We start from the raw sequence: 17,207 nt of genomic DNA, 5'->3' as shown, positions 1-17,207 counted from the left end.
CTTAGCCATGTCGCACCGCAAGGCCCGTCGATCTCGTGTCTATGGATCACGGCCTTCAGATAGTTGTGGCAAATGTGCGAGGCATGAACGCTCGCGCGCGCAGGTCGAGCATTAGGTCGCTCCTTGGCACAACGAATGCATCGGTTGTATGTCTGCAAGAAACCAAGATGGCATTGATCTGCTCGTCGACCGTCCTCGAGGCGTTGGGATCAGAGTTCGATGATTACACGTACTTACCCGCCGATGGGTCGAGAGGAGGCATCCTCCTAGCGTGGAAAAGCAAAGTGGTGTCCATCACAGACCCTTTGTTCACCACAAACGCTGTCTCCGCCAAGCTCTCTACCGCGACAGGGACGCCATGGTGGATCACCGTGGTATACGGTCCACAGGACGACGCGGCAAAAATAGCGTTCATGCAAGAGCTCCGTGATGTGCGTGCAGGCTGCAACGGCCCATGGATGGTATGTGGGGATTTTAACCTCATATACAAAGACGAGGACAAGAACAATGGGAATCTTGACAGGCGAATGATGGGCCGCTTCCGACGCCTCATAAACGACCTGGCGCTCAAGGAGATCTACCTAAACGGACGGCGGTATACCTGGTCCAGCGGGCAGTCACCGCCCACCCTGGTCCACTTGGACCGTGTGCTGTGCACATCCGACTTGGAGGACATGCACGGAGAATGCCACCTACGCTGCCTTGCGTCCGTTATATCGGACCACAGCCCGCTGCTCCTGGATTGCTCGCCACTGCCAAAAGGACGCCCACGGTTCCATTTTGAAGATTTCTGGCTACGCCTCGACGGCTTCCAGGAAACGGTGCAAGCTGCATGGCACTCTGTCCACGACGACGACCCATTCCGGCGCCTTGCGCTTCGCCTCCAAGCCACTGCGCGCAGCCTGACTAGCTGGAGTGCGCGCTCCGTCGGGAATGTGAAACACAAGCTTGCGATAGCCAGGGAGTTGTGCCTGCGCTTCGATGGTGCGCAAGAGACCCGGATCCTCACCCCCAGCGAGCAATGGCTGCACAAACAGTTGAGGCTGGTCCACCTCGACCTGGCCTCCCTGGAGCGCTCCATCGCACGCCAAATGTCGCGCATCACCATGCTCCAGGACGGGGACGCCAACACCTCGTTCTTCCATCGACAATGCACCTACCGCAGGCAGAAGAACAGAATCCATACCCTAAACGTTCATGATCGGATTCTTACGGACCAGAGGGATATGGTGGAGGCGGCCTTCGAGCACTTTGACGCGCTGTTGGGCACGCCGATGGAGCGCGACTGCGCGCTAGACCTGGAGCATCTCATCGAGCCTCGCGACCTGCTCGACCTCGACGCGCCCTTTGGGGCCGACGAGATCTGGAGCGCCGTGAAGCGACTGCCGGCCCGGAAGGCGCCTGGCCCGGATGGATTCACTGCTGAGTTCATCCGTGCCTGCTGGGATATTATCCAGCACGACTACGTCGCCGTGTTCCAGCAGCTCTACGAGATGCGAGGGCGAGGGTTTGGCCGGCTCAACCAGGCCCTCCTCACGCTGATTCCGAAGCGACCCGACGCGAGCAGCCTGGGCGACTATCGCCCAATAAGCTTGATACACCTCGTGGCGAAAACCTTCGCCAAGGTTCTGTCCTTGCGACTCGCGCCAAAGCTGAATGACCTGGTGAGTCGCAACCAGAACGCGTTCATCCCCGGCCGCAGCCTCCACGACAACTTTGTCCTTGTGAGGCAATCAGCCCGGATGCTGCACCAGCTGGGAGCGCCACGAGTGCTGCTCAAACTCAACCTAGCGCGCGCCTTCGACTCCATAGCTTGGCCATTCTTGTTCGAGGTGTTGCGCCGGTTCGGGTTCGGAGATAGATTCCTGGAGTGGCTAGCAATCTTGTTATCCACGTCAAGCACTAGGGTGCTCGTCAACGGGGAGCCTAGCCCTCCCATATGGCACCGGCGCGGGCTTCGCCAAGGTGACCCGTTATCGCCGCAGCTGTTCGTCCTCGCCGTCGACGTGCTGGGAAGGCTGGTCAAGCGCGCTGTCGAGCTGGGTATCCTACAACAGCTACATCCACGTCGCGCCATCCCAGCGATGTCCCTCTACGCGGACGACGTAATGCTATTCTGCCACCCCGTGCGATGCGACATTACTGCAGTCAAGGAGATGCTGCTACTGTTTGGGCGAGTGTCAGGACTGCACGTCAACTTTGGTAAGAGCTCCGCAACACTCTTACGTTGCAACCAAGAAGAGGCTGGACCGATCGTTCTTCACCTGGGATGCCCAATCGTAGAACTGCCCATCACATATCTCGGCATCCCGCTCACGGTGCGACGACCCACTACGGCGCAGCTGCAACCGGTCATGAGCCGGACTGGCGATGCACTGCCGGCATGGAAGGCGCACCTCACAAACCGCGCCGGCCGCCTCGCGTTGGTAAAGTCAGACCTCGCCGCGATCCCCATCCACCAGCTCCTCGTGCTCGCCCCGCCCAAGCGAGTCATCAAGCAGCTCGAGAAGATACAGAGAGGATTCCTATGGGCTGGAAGAGCCGAAGCTAAGGGAGGGCACTGCCATGTCAATTGGCGACGCGTATGCCGGCCTATCTCCCTTGGAGGCTTAGGCGTACGCGACCTTGAGCGTGCTGGGCTTGCATTAAGGCTGAGATGGCTATGGTTTTCACAAACAGACATAGATCGCGCATGGCTGGGCTTGACCTTCAGTTCTCAGCCACCGAGCGTGCGCTGTTCTTTGCCTCCACGACCATGGAGCTGGGAAACGGGCAGATGGCCCTGTTCTGGGAGGATCGCTGGATCCAGGGGCGATCAATCAGCGAGATCGCGCCACTGGTATACGCCTGCTGCCCCAAGCGACGGCGGAAGCAGAGGACGGTGGCACAAGGTCAACAAGGAAATAGCTGGACCCGCGACATCCAGGGCATATTTGGCATACACGAGATGGGGCAGTTTCTCCAGCTCTGGCAGATGATCGCGGACACCATCCTCACCGACGAACCTGACCGCCTGATATGGAAATGGACTGCCACGGGCGCATACTCAGCACGGTCTGCCTACCTCGCCACGTTCCATGGATCGGTAACCTACCCTGCTTGGAAGATGATATGGAAGGCATGGACGCCGCCAAAGGTTAGGTTCTTCCTCTGGCTTGCGCAGCAGGACAGATGCTGGACTGCAGACCGCCTCTCCCGTCGCGGCCTACAGCAGCATCCACGATGCCTTCTATGCGACCAGGCCTTTGAGACTATCCACCACATCATCATTGCATGCCCATTCACCCAACAGATTTGGCACGAGGTCCTCGCGTGGTTTCGATTGCCAGTAGGATGCCCAACCAAGAGGACTCGCTGCTGGACTGGTGGAACCGCGCGCGACACAACACCCCCCACCCGCAGCGGAAAGGGATGGCATCCATCACCCTGCTCCTACCCTGGATGGTATGGAAGCACCGCAACGATTGCGTGTTTGACAGGGCACAACCCTCCATTGCTGCACTAATGTCAAAAATCAAGGAGGAGGCTACCTTATGGGCACGGGCTGGAGCCAAAGGGCTTCGGGTTATCCTACCGCAGACATGGGATGTACACTAAGTAGCATTAGAATGCTTGTATCCTGCCTCCTAGGAGGATTGTAACAAACTCTATCTTTTCAATATAATGAAACGCAAAGGTCCTTTGCGCTTTCTCGAAAAAAAAAACAAAGTGGCGTTTAAAGGTTTTAGTAGAATTATCCAGTTTGGGCCACCATAGCTAGTGGAATCCAGATCATAATAGTCATTGTTACAAGAAACATAATTGCTTAGCATTACCATGATTGCAAGAAACATTGACATTATTTAAAAGGAGGCTAATGGTTCAAATTGTAGCCGAAGTCAAGTATGAAAGTTACATGGCCACATGGGGCTGTCCGGGTAAGTGCTCTTAGCTCGTAGCGAGTTACTAAAACATCTTAAGATAGAACCAGTCAAACATAATCCAAATAAAATGCAGCAGAAACCCATATGTTTCGACAAAATCTCAAGGAGTTTTTTCTGATACCTAATAAAGTTTGACTGTCAAACTGAGCCAGAACTGGTAGCTTGGTTGCCTTTTCTATGATATAGGACAGTGTCTTAAAGCTAAAGAACATTTCTAAGATGAAGTATGAGCAGCAAGGCACGCTAATTCTGTTTTCTGTAACAGCTAATGAAGCATTTAAAAGGGGAAAAAGTGAAGGAACACGAGTTTCTGCATGTCAGATGCTTCAGCAGCAAGAATTAATGGCCCATCTGAAGAAATGACACGATCAAACCTTGAGTAAAGTGCAGAGAATCCATTTGTTGACTCCAAAATGTGAGTACCATCCCCAAACTTAATGTGGCTTTCATGATATGGTCACATTTCTTGGCTTAAGATGTTTGGATAGTACTTGTGCTTATAACTGCTAGCGTAACATTCCTGCTTCACATAGTTTCTGATGCTTTTCCACATCTATAGCAAGTTTTCTTTCGTTGATGGTATCATAATCCCTTAATTAATGATACAAGCGACCTAGGTGTTCTTTTTCTGGAAAGAAAATAAAAACCTTGAGTTTGAGCTCTTACTTCTTTTTCAAGTGCTAAACGACGTTCATGTAATGATTCTTTTCGCTTTTGTAGACTTGTCTGGAGGTTTTTATTTTCTTTGACCTGAAAAATACAAACATCATTTCAGATGAAAGAATTCTATGTTACATAACTTTGTGTGGTCCTGGGGAAAAGGATGCACCTCCTTTGCAACTTTAGATTGGAGATCGGCCTTGTTGTTCTCAAGCTTCTCAATAAGAGCCCTAATATAGAAGCTCAATTAGAATATCAATAACTCAAAAATATCAACAGTGTAAATTATAAATATTATGGGAAAATAATGCTCCAGAAAGTATGTGCATGCACGGGTGAGTGCGTATATTCCAGAAAGTACTTGTTCATCTCGGAAGAATCTAAAAGGGAATCATAGCAACATGTATGACTTGTGTGCCTACAAAAATGTGTGTCATGCAAAGAAAATGAAAGATGCAATTTTTCTTTTGGACTTTTGCAACTACAACCTTTTGTTTTTGTTGTATTGTGCATGCCGATCATATTTTTGCACAATATTTACAGGTTTACATCTTGTAACATGTTAGCACATCTACAATTTGGGGATCTTTTCTAGTGTGGAAGTATGCAATTCGAACCATGTGCACTCTCTGACTTGCCCATACAAACAAAAAATTCCACACCGTTACACAAACCTCAATCTCTATGGCAATTTTTAGAAGGTACAAATATTGCAGATGCAGATGCAATGACGTTCTAGGACTGACCATGGAAAATGTGCAAATACCATTTGCAGTTTACAAATCGTCATATTTATGCATTAGCTTTTCAAGTGCACACATTACAGCATGTGTATATGCCTTTTGCAGTTCACGAATGCTCATATTTGTGCTTTCGTGTTCTCGCATTACAGCACGTTTGTATGTCCTTGACTGTTTCACATATTTTTTTAAAGCAAGTACATGTTTTCAAAAAGAGTTGTGCAAAATCTGCACTTGACATGCTATATTTTGTTCACTTGATGACATGCACTAGTGCATTTTGAAAAGAAATGTGGAAAATCCAAGGATATACAACATGTGCTATAATGTGTGCACTTTAAAAATTCATGCACAAATATAACCATTTAAGAGCTACATACAACTACAAGACCTGGAGGACGAATATAACAATTACGAGCGATTAGAACTCTTATGGATTCCGTCACTGTAACATCGTTTATTCGTAGGAATGAGGCAAAGGAAACATAGGGAAATTTACTTTTGACGCCATTCCAAAGGAAAAACATAGGAAATTTAGCATCCACTATGACCTCATGTTTTATTCCTACGCGTAGGATCAAGGTAAAGCACGGTGATGGGATCAATCAAGTTAGTGTTGGAACATCATTAGTAGGGCTCCGGTATTTTTACGATTCAAAAGTCATGTAAAACTTTTCCAGTGTTTTACAATCCTCTGTTCTATACATGCATTCCTAGTGCATTCCTGTGTTGTTATAATCCTATGAATAAAGAGTCCCATATGTATCGATGTTTTATAGCATGTCATACATGTGTGATTTGTTTACATCTGCATTTTGGAATTATTTTATATCTCCAATAAATGCACGTTCAAATGAGCATTACAGGAGCAAATAGCCGGCTACTTACTCATCATCACTGCAGCCCTCAACGTCCTCTGTTGACAGGTCCTTTCTTGCCTGTAAATACATTACTCGTCAAACTTTATGATTATCATGGTAGGATTGACATGCAGAACTATGCAGATGACAATGGAACTTACTGAAGTACGGCCCCATAATGTCCTTTTGCCCCTATTAGCTGAGCTGCTTGACTTCATAAATTTTGCTCTCGAAGATGCTGAATGGGATTTTGGTATATGATCTGTGGATGCATTTGATTCTTTGTCCTCCCTTGACAAAGCACGTTCTGTTTTTCCCACTTTCATCTGAGGTTGAACAACCCACCATTGTCAGTACATGCAGTGCCAGAGATATTGTTTTTAATATATTGAGCAAGATGAATTGTAAGGGAGACAAAGAATTTTACAAGTGCATTAAGTCAGAGCATAAAGCCATAGTTTTGCCCAATCTGTGTGTTTGAAGCACATGAGTTAGTTATTTGAGGCTTCATGCAAGGGGGGCCTAAAGTGTAGTATTTTTTCCTTGAACACACCCAAATGCGTGCCATTTTGTATTAGAAGTAGTCTTCTTCAATATCATATCCCAGACCATTAAGCTACTGAGAGTGTGACCAAGGTTTTTTCATACAAGAATGAAAGACAAACTTCAAGAATATATTTGAAATATATAGCAATAAGCAGTCCCTGTTTTCTTCAATAAAATGCAAAAGCCTTGCATTTTGATGCATTGATAGAAAGAAGAGTTTTTACAAACCCTCAGAAGGGCACTTTAAGTTTTAAGCTTTAAGCTATGTAAGAAATTTACACCAAGTTCTAAGCTATGTTGAAAACCCTGAATTAACTGTTGACTTCTTACCAGCATGCACCTGATGAAACCGTGGGCAAGTCAAATATGAAAGCATAATGTATTCATCTTTATGACTACTTGGTCCGACCACCAAAATACTAGCCTTTAAACAGAATATTCATTTACCAGATTCAGAAAGGAACTTCAGTGACAAGTTGCACATTGAGAAGACACTATCGGATGAGCGAACATATTCAATGTATGATTTCACCGTAAAATTTGACTGGAAAAAGTGAAACTAATCTTGATAAGTAGATCAACTATCACATTTTCAAGGGAAGATCATCCATAGTCTCTTTCATTGAATATAAGCTGACCTATCCTCTCTTTTTTTTCCCAAGGAAACACGCTTTTTGCAGTAACTTCTGACACAAGCACTCGGAATGCCACATCTATAATATTTGAAATTTGTACTATTGCTGTCAGTTAGCATACCTTGTCACGTTTGGCATTGATTCTACTATTGCCATCACATTCACTGCCGCCAGAAGAGTGTTCGGTATTATCATCCAAGTCTTCTTCAATGTCATCTTCACCAGAATCATAAGAACCATCCTCATCATGGTTTTCATTATCTGTGGAATATTCCTTGTCAACATCACCGTCGTCAGACTCAGTATAAGCTTCCGAAGAACCTTCTTCTATTTCCTATATAGGTAGCTGCTGAATTAGTATTCATGACATAACTTAAAGCAGAACCTAATACAAAAAGTAAATAAATAAATAAGAACATGCCAAGGGAAGAAAGGGCATACATCAAATATCTGATCATATTCCTCAAGCATAATGATAACAATAGCTTGAGCATGGTTCGCGGCAGCGGCAGCTTGAAGCAGCTGGAATGAACCATCCCCAGCCATACTGAAGTCTTTATCAATTTCACATTCACCAAGAAGAAGAGGACGAAGAAGGAGTGGTGCCATACAAGCCGCCAAAGCGGAATTAGACATCCTGTTCACAGCTTTGTGTGATCCAACGATCATCATCATCTTAAGGATCCTAAAAGAAAACCGATGAGTCTGGTATCCATTGGTGGAATTTGATGTTGTTATTGCTGTGCAGGCTAAATTTAACTCATCATCAAACCATTAGAATAATGTAAACGGATGAGGACGTATTCTTACAGAATGACAATCCAAGACACAACACTATTGGTGATAAAATTTGAAACAAAAGCATCCTAGGTAAATACCTCTGCAGTAATTGCCGATTTGGTTCCGGGAAAACTTCATATACAACTTTATTTATAGCATCAAGTCTTTTCGTCTTGTCAGTTCCTGCACCATAACTTGTCTTTATCAGTTTATGGCTCCAAACAAATAAAAATGTTCCAAGGGCGTACTGGTGCTGATTTTTTGGTACATACTCATGAAAGATAGTTATTGGGATTATAAATCTGTTCTTTTAGGCTCAGGGATGCATTATTGTTCTTCAATAATAAATAAAGTTCTGAGCCAGTCTTACGGTAAGCTGTAACCAGCGCGGTGCAACATGCTGCAGGAACTGGCGAAGCTGGCATTTCTCGAAGAATACACTGTAGTTTGGAGCAAAACAAATGTTACAAAAAATATATAAACATAGTATATTCCTTGTGACATCAGAGTTAGCATTGCCAAATAAACACCTTAATACAGTCACCAATAACATGTCCATCCTCTTCTGCGGAGAACTCTTTCTTTCCTACAAAAATCAGTTAAAGATGCAGCTTTAAACAGTATACATTACATATGCTAACGCAAGTGAACCAGCAGGCATAAAATTCTCAGACGTTGTCCAAAATAGTTGTATCTCCAAAGAAAATATTTGTGAAAGTGCAGGGCAAAGAAAAAAAATGTTTTCTAAAGATTCAATTCAACAATGGTAAAACTTCCTGCGACACTAAATTGCCAAACATCTTAAATAAGAACAAAAAAGTTAGAACAGAGGAAATCACCCTTTTCATAATCACGAAATCTGCGTTTGACTTCTTCAACATCAGCAGATTGACGGAGGATTCCTTCTACCTTGACACCTACAAACACAGTGTTTTTCTGCTCGTTACTGAACGGCAAGATTTTTAAATGTCATGTTTCCACATGATTGCTTTCAATGTGCACCAGGTAAATATGAGCATAAAACTAAACCTAACGCAGGTCGGTCCGGATAGTGTACTGATATTACACAATAAGGGAAAAACACTTACCATAATCTTCAATGAACTTCAAGGCCTTCTCCAGGAAAGCTGGACTACCATCAGCCTCTACAAGTGCAAACTGTGCAGGTCTTCCAATAACAGATGATTTATCCTCCGCTGCAAACAAAACAATATAACTTGCTTATTCCAGTGCCACATAAGCACACACAGATGTGGGAAAGAAAAATAAATTAGACATTATACATTTGACTCAATAAATGAATGGCAATAAATAGTATGGCATCTGACATTGGCATACAAAATAAACCGATCCGCATAATGCAGTTTTTCTGCAACAGCAGAATCCAGCTGAGTTAAATATTAATGAACAATAGAAGGAATAAGGATCTTCACGTAAGTAGTGATTGCCCATGCCCTGATCAAGTGCATACAGGAACGAAGCAAGAAAATAAATCCTTACGGGCTCATCATCTCTATGTTGTGTCTATTACAGTGGGGTGCAGTGTTAGTGTAGGACTAGAGACATGACATCCAAACTGGAATTTATCCTACAAACTTCAGTTTTCCAGTGCCCCTGAATTTCTCAACCATTAACACGTTTAGGAAGTGATTAGTTTTTTTTTCAAGTAGTGAACGATGAAGTTGAACACCAAACTGGAAGTCTGGAACATACTACGCCAGATATTTGAAATGAAACGAAAACAGGTGTGATCAAACAACAAGAATGAAGTATGAAAAGATTGACATGAAGAATTTCATAAATACAGCCACAATGTAACTTGTCTATTTTTATATAAAAACCATTAGCCCAAAATACCACCAAAGCTTAGATGTTAGCCCAGCTTGTGCAGATTTGATGAAAGTTAACATAGCTTACACTGTTCAGTTGAAGGTTCAGAAGATTCTGTTCCATCCGTGTTAAATATTGGATTTTGCCCCGCTGTACTCGCTGCACTTGGTGCCTGCGCTAAAGCACTCTCTAATGCATTTCTCCACTCATTGAGTTCTTCCGTAGTTTCTGCCTGCTTGGAGATAAATCGCACCATTAAATTCCTAAACAGTGCCACACAGGTATGATAGTAGTATTGAGTAATCAAACGATCCCCCCCCCCCCCACACACACACAAAGCACAACCAGGGTTGCCACGTTCCACCCCTCCAGTCCCACAGCCAGCCCTGTTGCCCCGCTATTTACTGATCCTCAAGAACAATACTAAGAAATGGCAATCGTCCCAATGGGAACACAAAGATCAGTACGACAGGAATTTTGAAAGATATGAAACCAACCTTCAGAGTAAAAGTACGCCCTTCGCGGCCATCAGGAAATAACACTGTTAAAAGTTTCCTGTCTTCTTTGACTACAACACTGAAACATTTATCAAAATTATATGTTTATTGGATATCATTAAAGGAAATTTCCCCTTTCAGATTTTTTTAATTATGCATACCTTCCGGAGTTATTCAAGTCGATTCCACCAAGTGTAACAACTGGTTCATTCCCTCTGGGAGGTGCATTCTGAAAATAAAGCAGAACATAGAAGCAATTGGCATATTTAGAGGCCTAATACTAATATTTATTGTTGCCCATAAATGTCATGAAGAATCCTAAAAGAACTATGTATGCTTCAGCAGTAGTACTAGTTCTGCAATCATGTTCACCCCCTAAAAAATGGTGACAATAACAGTCAACAATATCCTTGCCTTTACTATTTGCTTTCTGTCACTTCTGGTATCCAATTAATAGTATGAAAAGAGAATTTATATCCCACTTGACATTCAGATTCACTCCTTCAATTGTGCAAGTATCACTGTTTGTATTAGGATTATGACCTAGACAAAAGTAGGCACTAATTTGTTGGGATATCTGAGCAATAAGATGCCATTAGCTGATATAAGTATATACACTTCTGATTCTTTCCTGTGTACTTTAATTATGCCCTTACTCAACCTTAACAAGCAGATCAGATAACAAGGTATACAGAATGATTAAGTATATACACTTCTGATTCTTTCCTCGAAGCATTTTGTGAAAGACTTCAGGTTATATATAAAGTTTTTGTTAGCTGCACTTAAAATGAATTTGCAGATAAATTACTACATTATAGTTTATAGTACTAATCACCATGAGCACAGAAAAAGACTCACACGAACTTGCATGTGCTATTAATCAGTATATGGCACCACACCCATCAGTTCTACAACAAGAAATGGCAGATTGGTAGCTTCCCTAGGACCGCACGCATTTTCTAGTGTTATTGATTAACCGATGGTACAAATCGGAAATTGCATATAACTGGTGTTGTAAACAACGAGTTAAGTATACTTAACGCTCTATTTTCAATCACTGTTGGAAACTTTGGGATCATGATCTTGGAGGTACTAACTGTGGAACAAGGCTGGCAACTACAGGGGTGGGATAGCATAGCGGACAGCTAGGAGAAGCGAGTGAGAGAACAGAGAAATGGATGTGAGGCTATTTCATTGCTTAATTAACATAACAGCGCTGTGTCCTCTACATATAAATATAACCCAATTCCAATCTAAGGAACAAACCATATAGTATCTTGTCCTTAATTGGTTGTACTGGCTGGAGCTAGCGGCAGTTGCTGGTCTTCTTAGGCCATGCGGCACGCATAGGGAATTCCCCACATAAATCATGGTAATAGAAATTTCATGGAAAATAAATAAGGTTCAAGCATTTGCTACAAGAATTAGATAACCCAATTGAGCAGTCAACTAACAGATTTAGAATCTAATGCTGTGCAGACCTTTAGTCTGCTTTGTTACAATAAAGTTTGTGTTAAGCTTGGATAACAAAGCAAGTCAATCACAGGAGCTTTACGAGTGAATAGCTGATGCAAAGAAACACAGCAAAGTACTGCAATGTATCTTACAGGGTCACTTCTGAAGAACACTAATGATGCCCTTGTAAGAATAAACCAGCGCTTTTTCCATGTTGTCCAACCAATCCCTGTTACGTATCACAGATAATCAAATATGAAGAATAGTGTGGCTACAAATATTTAGATTTAAAATTAAAGTAAAGGTGATCAATTATAAGAAAATGACAGTTTATGCAAAATATGGAGTTATAAATAGAAATATTCTGATCCACTTAATTAAACCGCAACAGAATTTCCTTGACAATTTCAGTAAAAATCATGAACCATGTCTGTTGGCTGGCTTTGTTCTTCATTCAGCTTAAAGGTATCAAGATTGTGAAGCAATTGGATTAGCCTACAGACCACGCATTTTACAGAAGTACATGTTACGCTATGCACAAACTTTTAAGCATATGACTTTATGGGGAAGCAAGCCCTATTATACCCCCAGGCCATCAGAGAAATAAACAGATAGTATGTTGTTAGATTTTTAGTATCCAGTACAAGAGCGACTAGGTTGAACCATAGCGAGTTCTAACTTAATGTCCCAGTAAAAATTATTATACTTTGCAAAATATAGTTCAGCAAACTGGCTAATATCCTACCTGCTAGAATATGATACAGTAATACAAGTAACGTCTAATGGTCATCATGTTTGTAAAAGCTCCATGATAAATGATATGATTAGCTGGTAGAAACTAGGGTTCTACCGGCCCTCTGCCTTAGGTTATAAGGGTAGGAGGGAGGTTGGAGGAGACGAGGGCGCCGCAGCCGGCGCGACGGCGCCGTCTCGGCATAGGGAGGAGGAGGCGGCGAGTAGAGGAGGCGGTGGCTAGGGTTAGGGAGGAGCCGGGCAATAGAATTGTCTTATTGCTTGATTCCAAAAGAGCTGTTTACATCGGTTTATATAATCTCGATAACTTGGACTCTAAGATAACTAAGATAACTTGGGCTAAGCCCCTAATATTATTAAGATAACTGGGCCAGTTTGGCTAACTGGGCCTCTGGTCATAACATTTCTCCCCGCCTGCGCAAACAGTTCGTCCTCGAGCTGGATGTCTAGAAAATGCTGGTGGAATTCCTTGAGCTGCTCCCAAGGTGCCTTTGGAGGGTTGAGCTGGTCCGAAGTACGTCGTGCATCAAGGCCTGGAATGTCACCGGCGCATTGGAGAGACCGAAAGGCATCACCAAAAACTGGAAGTGATCGTGATGGTAGCCGGAACGCAAGTCGAGCGTAGGGAATAAGTGTGGCCCTTGCGGCTCTTCCCGGAGCTCCGCCATGACCGGTATAGAAAAATTGACCCTCGTCGTCGTGGCAGTGAGAGCACGGTAATCGAGGCAGAAACACCACAAGCCCTCGGGCTTGTGAACAAGGAGCACCGGTAAAAGGTCGCCGTGCCGCTGCAGGAGATGAGCCAACAGGGGCGGCTCGGAGGCTGCTATGGCGATCACAGCTGAGAGGGAACTACTAGAGAAGTGCCACCCTCGCCCTTCCACTGCACCATGCGCCCTTGACGCCAGAAAGTCATGGTCAGTGTGTCGAAGTCCCAAAGGATGGGTCCGAGCGTCCGCAAGAAGTCGACGCCGAGGATGAAGTCGTAGTCACCCAAGTCGATGCTGACGCACGTGATGGCGAAGGACTCGTCGCCGATGAGGATGGGAACCTGCTGCGCAATTCCGTGGCAACGGAGACGGTCACCGTTAGCCACGGTAACTCGGAGCTACTCGCCGCCCGTCGGCTGGAGGGCCAAGCGACGCATAGTAGACGCGGGTAGGAAGTTGTGCGTAGAGCCCGTGTCCAGGAGAGCTAAGAGGCGCTCCCCATTAACCATCACTAGCAACATCATCGTTGTTTCCGCTCGTACGCTGGCAAGGGCATGGAGGGAGACCACGAGAGCGGTGGCTGACGCCGGGGCCGCCGCCTCGGCAAGCACGGAGGGAGTTGTATCCTTTGCGACATAGTCGTCTGCCTACAGGTAGAAGAGGCGCGGGCAGACGTGGCCTAGCACGTAGGGCTCGTCGCAGTTGAAACATAACCCCTGTCGACGACGCTCGTGTTGTTCGGCCGGAGTTAGCCGACGGAACGGTCGAGTTGCTGCTGTGGCAGGAGTCCCTGTCGTCGGCTGGTCAGGCCGGCTGGGTGCAGACATAGCCGGCTGAGGGGGTGGGCGAGGTGCCTGGGCCGGGAACGCTTGCTGCATAGCCACCGCCCGCTGCTCGAATGCGCGGGCATAGTACATGGCGGTATGGATGTCCTGCGGTCCCCGAAGCTCCACGTCCGCACGAATATGATCCGGCAGATCGCCAACGAAGAGCTCGGCCCGCTAACGAGCCGACACGCCGGGTGCGTGACACGCCAGGGCCTGGAAGCGGTCGGCGAAGTCCTGCACCGTGGAGGTGAAGGGAAGGCGGCCGAGCTCCGCCAGTCAGCTCCCTTGGATCGGGGGCCCGAAGCGCAGGAGGCAGAGCTCGCGGAAACGCTCCCAAGGGGGCATGCCGCCCTCGTCCTGTTTCAGAGCGTAGTACCACGTCTGTGCGGCGCCTCAGAGGTGATACGAAGCGAGCCAAGTGCGTTCCGACGCCAGTGTCCGTTGGCCCCGGAAAAACTGGTCACATTGGTTGAGCCAGTTCAGGGGGTCCTCGGTGCCGTCGTAGGTGGCGAAGTCCAGTTTGGCGAAGCGCGGCGGCGTGTGGTTAGGGCCGCCCTGGTGGTATGGCTCGTCGGCGCGGAGCAATGGAGGGGTCTGCGCCGGGTACCCGTTGGGAACGGCGAAGCTGGGGGGGCCGTCGTACTGGGTGTGCGGCGGTGCCGAGGCCGTCGTATAGACCGGTTGTGACGACTCGGTCACCCAGGTCGGTAGCGGCGACGGGGAGGGGGGAACTGGAGCTGGTTGAGCAGCACCCCTGGCGCGGCGGTCGGGCCCGGCCCGGAGGTGGCTGGAGTCGGCGGCGGCGGTTGTAGGGTCGGCTGTCGTAGCCCCACCGAGGGTGGCAGAGGCAGATGTAGTGGTGGCTGCATCGGCCAGGCCAGCGCGACGGTTGCCGCCAACAGGGGCTGCTGCTAGGGCGGCTAGGACGGGCCGGCGTTGGCTGGTGGTGGCGCGGTCGGCTGCGGCCCGTAGGGCGCGGCCAGGTATAGCCGGATGCCCTGGACGGCAGTAGCCAGGTCGCGAATCGCACATGTCAGCTCCTCCGGGGTGAGGACGGCCGGAGGCGGCGCGGCAGAAGAGGCCGGCGCAGGCAGGTGCGGCCCGCTGGGCGTGGTGATCATTGGAGTGGTGGTGGGGGACGACGACGCAACGGGGAGGGCGGCGGTGATGACATGATCGAACCAGAGCCTCATGATACCAAACTGGTAGAAACTAGGGTTCTAGCGGCCCCCTGCCTTAGGTTATAAGGGTAGGAGGGAGGTTGGAGGAGACGAGGGCGCCGCGGCCGGCGCGACGGCGCCGTCTCGGCGTAGGGAGGAGGAGGCGGCGAGTAGAGGAGGCGGTGGCTAGGGTTAGGGTTCCGGCTCCTCTGGGAGCCGGGCCATAGAATTGTCTTATTGCTTGATTCCAAAAGAGCTGTTTACATCGGTTTATATAATCTCGATAACTTGGACTCTAAGATAACTTGGGCTAAGCCCCTAATATTATTAAGATTTTTTTTTTGAGAAAACGCAAAAGACTTTGCGTTTCATTGTATTGAAAAGAGGAGGAGACAACCTCCTAGGAGGCTAGTACAAAGGTGTTACAACCAGATCAGTGCACGTCCCAGGTGGGTGGCAGGGTGACCCTAAGCCCCTTGGCCCCTGCCTGCGCCCAATTCCTGGACTCGTCCTTGATCGCATCGGCGAGCTCTACTAGCGATGGGGTTACATGGTCGAATACACACGCGTTCCTATGCTTCCAGAGCATCCACGGCACGAGAAGCGCAATCGAGGCCAGCGCTTTGCGGAGCGGGTGAGGCGTGGCATCGCGAGCGCGTAGCCACCAGTCCTGCAGCGAGGCGTCCTGGTCGGGCACAGGTGCCGGTAGTCGCAGCCAGGATATGATCCCGTGCCAGGCCTGCTTCGCGAATGGGCAGAAGAGCAGCAGGTGCTGCATCGTCTCCGGTTCTTGGTCACAAAGAAGGCACCGAGGGTGATGCGTTAGGCCATGCCGAGCAAGGCGCTCCGCAGTCCAACATCGGTCCTGATTGGCGAGCCAGTGGAAGAATTTGACCTTAGGCGGGGCCCAACCCTTCCAGATCAACTTCCAGGACCGGCAAGTGATCGAACCGTGGAAGGTGGCAAGATAAGCGGACCTAGCAGAGTAGCTGCCGCTGGCTGTCCACTTCCAGGAGAGCGTGTCCGGCTCTGCGGAGAGGGTGATGCGGGACACCAACAGCCAGATCTGGAGATACTGCCCAATCTCCTGGAGGCCAATGGTGCCGTGAATGTCCCTCGCCCAGGCATTGCCGGCTATGCTTGCTGCCACCGTCCTGGACTTTCTGCGATGCTTGGGGATGCACAAGTAAAGCGAGGGCGCGTGCTCGCGGATGGAGAGGCCGAGGAGCCATCTGTCCTCCCAAAAGAGCGCAGTCGATCCATCTCCAATCTGCATGGTGGTGGAGGCATAGAAGTGGCCATACTCCTCGGGGGTGAACTGCAGGTCCAGGCCGTGCCATGCTCGGGTAGTGTCCGTCCGTGAGAGCCATAGCCATCGGAGCCGAAGGACCAGCCCCGTGCGCTCTAGGTCTCGGACACCGAGGCCGCCGTACTCCAGCGGCCGACATACCCGTCGCCAGTTCACGTGGCAGTGTCCACCGTGGGCCGCCTCGCGCCCGGCCCAGAGAAACCCACGCTGAATTTTCTCAAGCTGCTTCAAAGCTTTCTTCGGGGGCGCTAGGGCGAGCATCTGATGGACGGGGATGGCGCTGAGCACAGACTTGACGAGCGCTAGCCGCCCGGCCTTGTTCATGAGCCATGCCTTCCATGATGGTAGGCGGCCGGCCACCTTGTCGACTAGGGGCTGCACCTGAGCCGCGGTGGGGCGGCGCGTGGAGAGGGGGATACCCAGATACATGATGGGCAGAGCCGCTGCCTGGCAGCCCAGAATCACCAGTGATTCGGCTGTCGACTCATCTCCATGTAGTGCGGTGGCGGAGCTCTTGCCGTA

General features: G+C 48.1%; 1 protein-coding gene across 3 annotated transcripts in view; it reads right to left on the bottom strand.

Annotated features, from left to right (window-relative positions):
• LOC123449114 (rho GTPase-activating protein REN1-like) overlaps positions 1–17,207 on the bottom strand; it is a 33,260-nt gene that overhangs the window by 5,043 nt on the left and 11,010 nt on the right. For all 3 annotated transcript variants that reach the window (XM_045126202.1, XM_045126203.1, XM_045126205.1), the window contains 15 exons: positions 12,079–12,155; positions 10,633–10,700; positions 10,472–10,550; positions 10,062–10,206; positions 9,233–9,340; positions 8,984–9,061; positions 8,675–8,730; positions 8,515–8,584; positions 8,243–8,327; positions 7,806–8,049; positions 7,486–7,698; positions 6,345–6,509; positions 6,212–6,261; positions 4,753–4,813; positions 4,590–4,673 (listed from right to left, as the gene is read on the bottom strand). In XM_045126202.1, the coding sequence (XP_044982137.1) occupies positions 4,590–4,673; positions 4,753–4,813; positions 6,212–6,261; positions 6,345–6,509; positions 7,486–7,698; positions 7,806–8,049; positions 8,243–8,327; positions 8,515–8,584; positions 8,675–8,730; positions 8,984–9,061; positions 9,233–9,340; positions 10,062–10,206; positions 10,472–10,550; positions 10,633–10,700; positions 12,079–12,155 (1,583 nt within the window). The remainder of the gene's footprint in view (positions 1–4,589; positions 4,674–4,752; positions 4,814–6,211; positions 6,262–6,344; positions 6,510–7,485; positions 7,699–7,805; positions 8,050–8,242; positions 8,328–8,514; positions 8,585–8,674; positions 8,731–8,983; positions 9,062–9,232; positions 9,341–10,061; positions 10,207–10,471; positions 10,551–10,632; positions 10,701–12,078; positions 12,156–17,207) is intronic.

Source organism: Hordeum vulgare, chromosome 4H (assembly GCF_904849725.1).
Source record: "Hordeum vulgare subsp. vulgare chromosome 4H, MorexV3_pseudomolecules_assembly, whole genome shotgun sequence".
Classification (NCBI taxonomy): Eukaryota; Viridiplantae; Streptophyta; class Magnoliopsida; order Poales; family Poaceae; genus Hordeum; species Hordeum vulgare.
The sequence above is the reverse complement of the archived record's forward strand: the minus strand, read 5'-3'. Positions and strand labels throughout refer to the sequence as shown.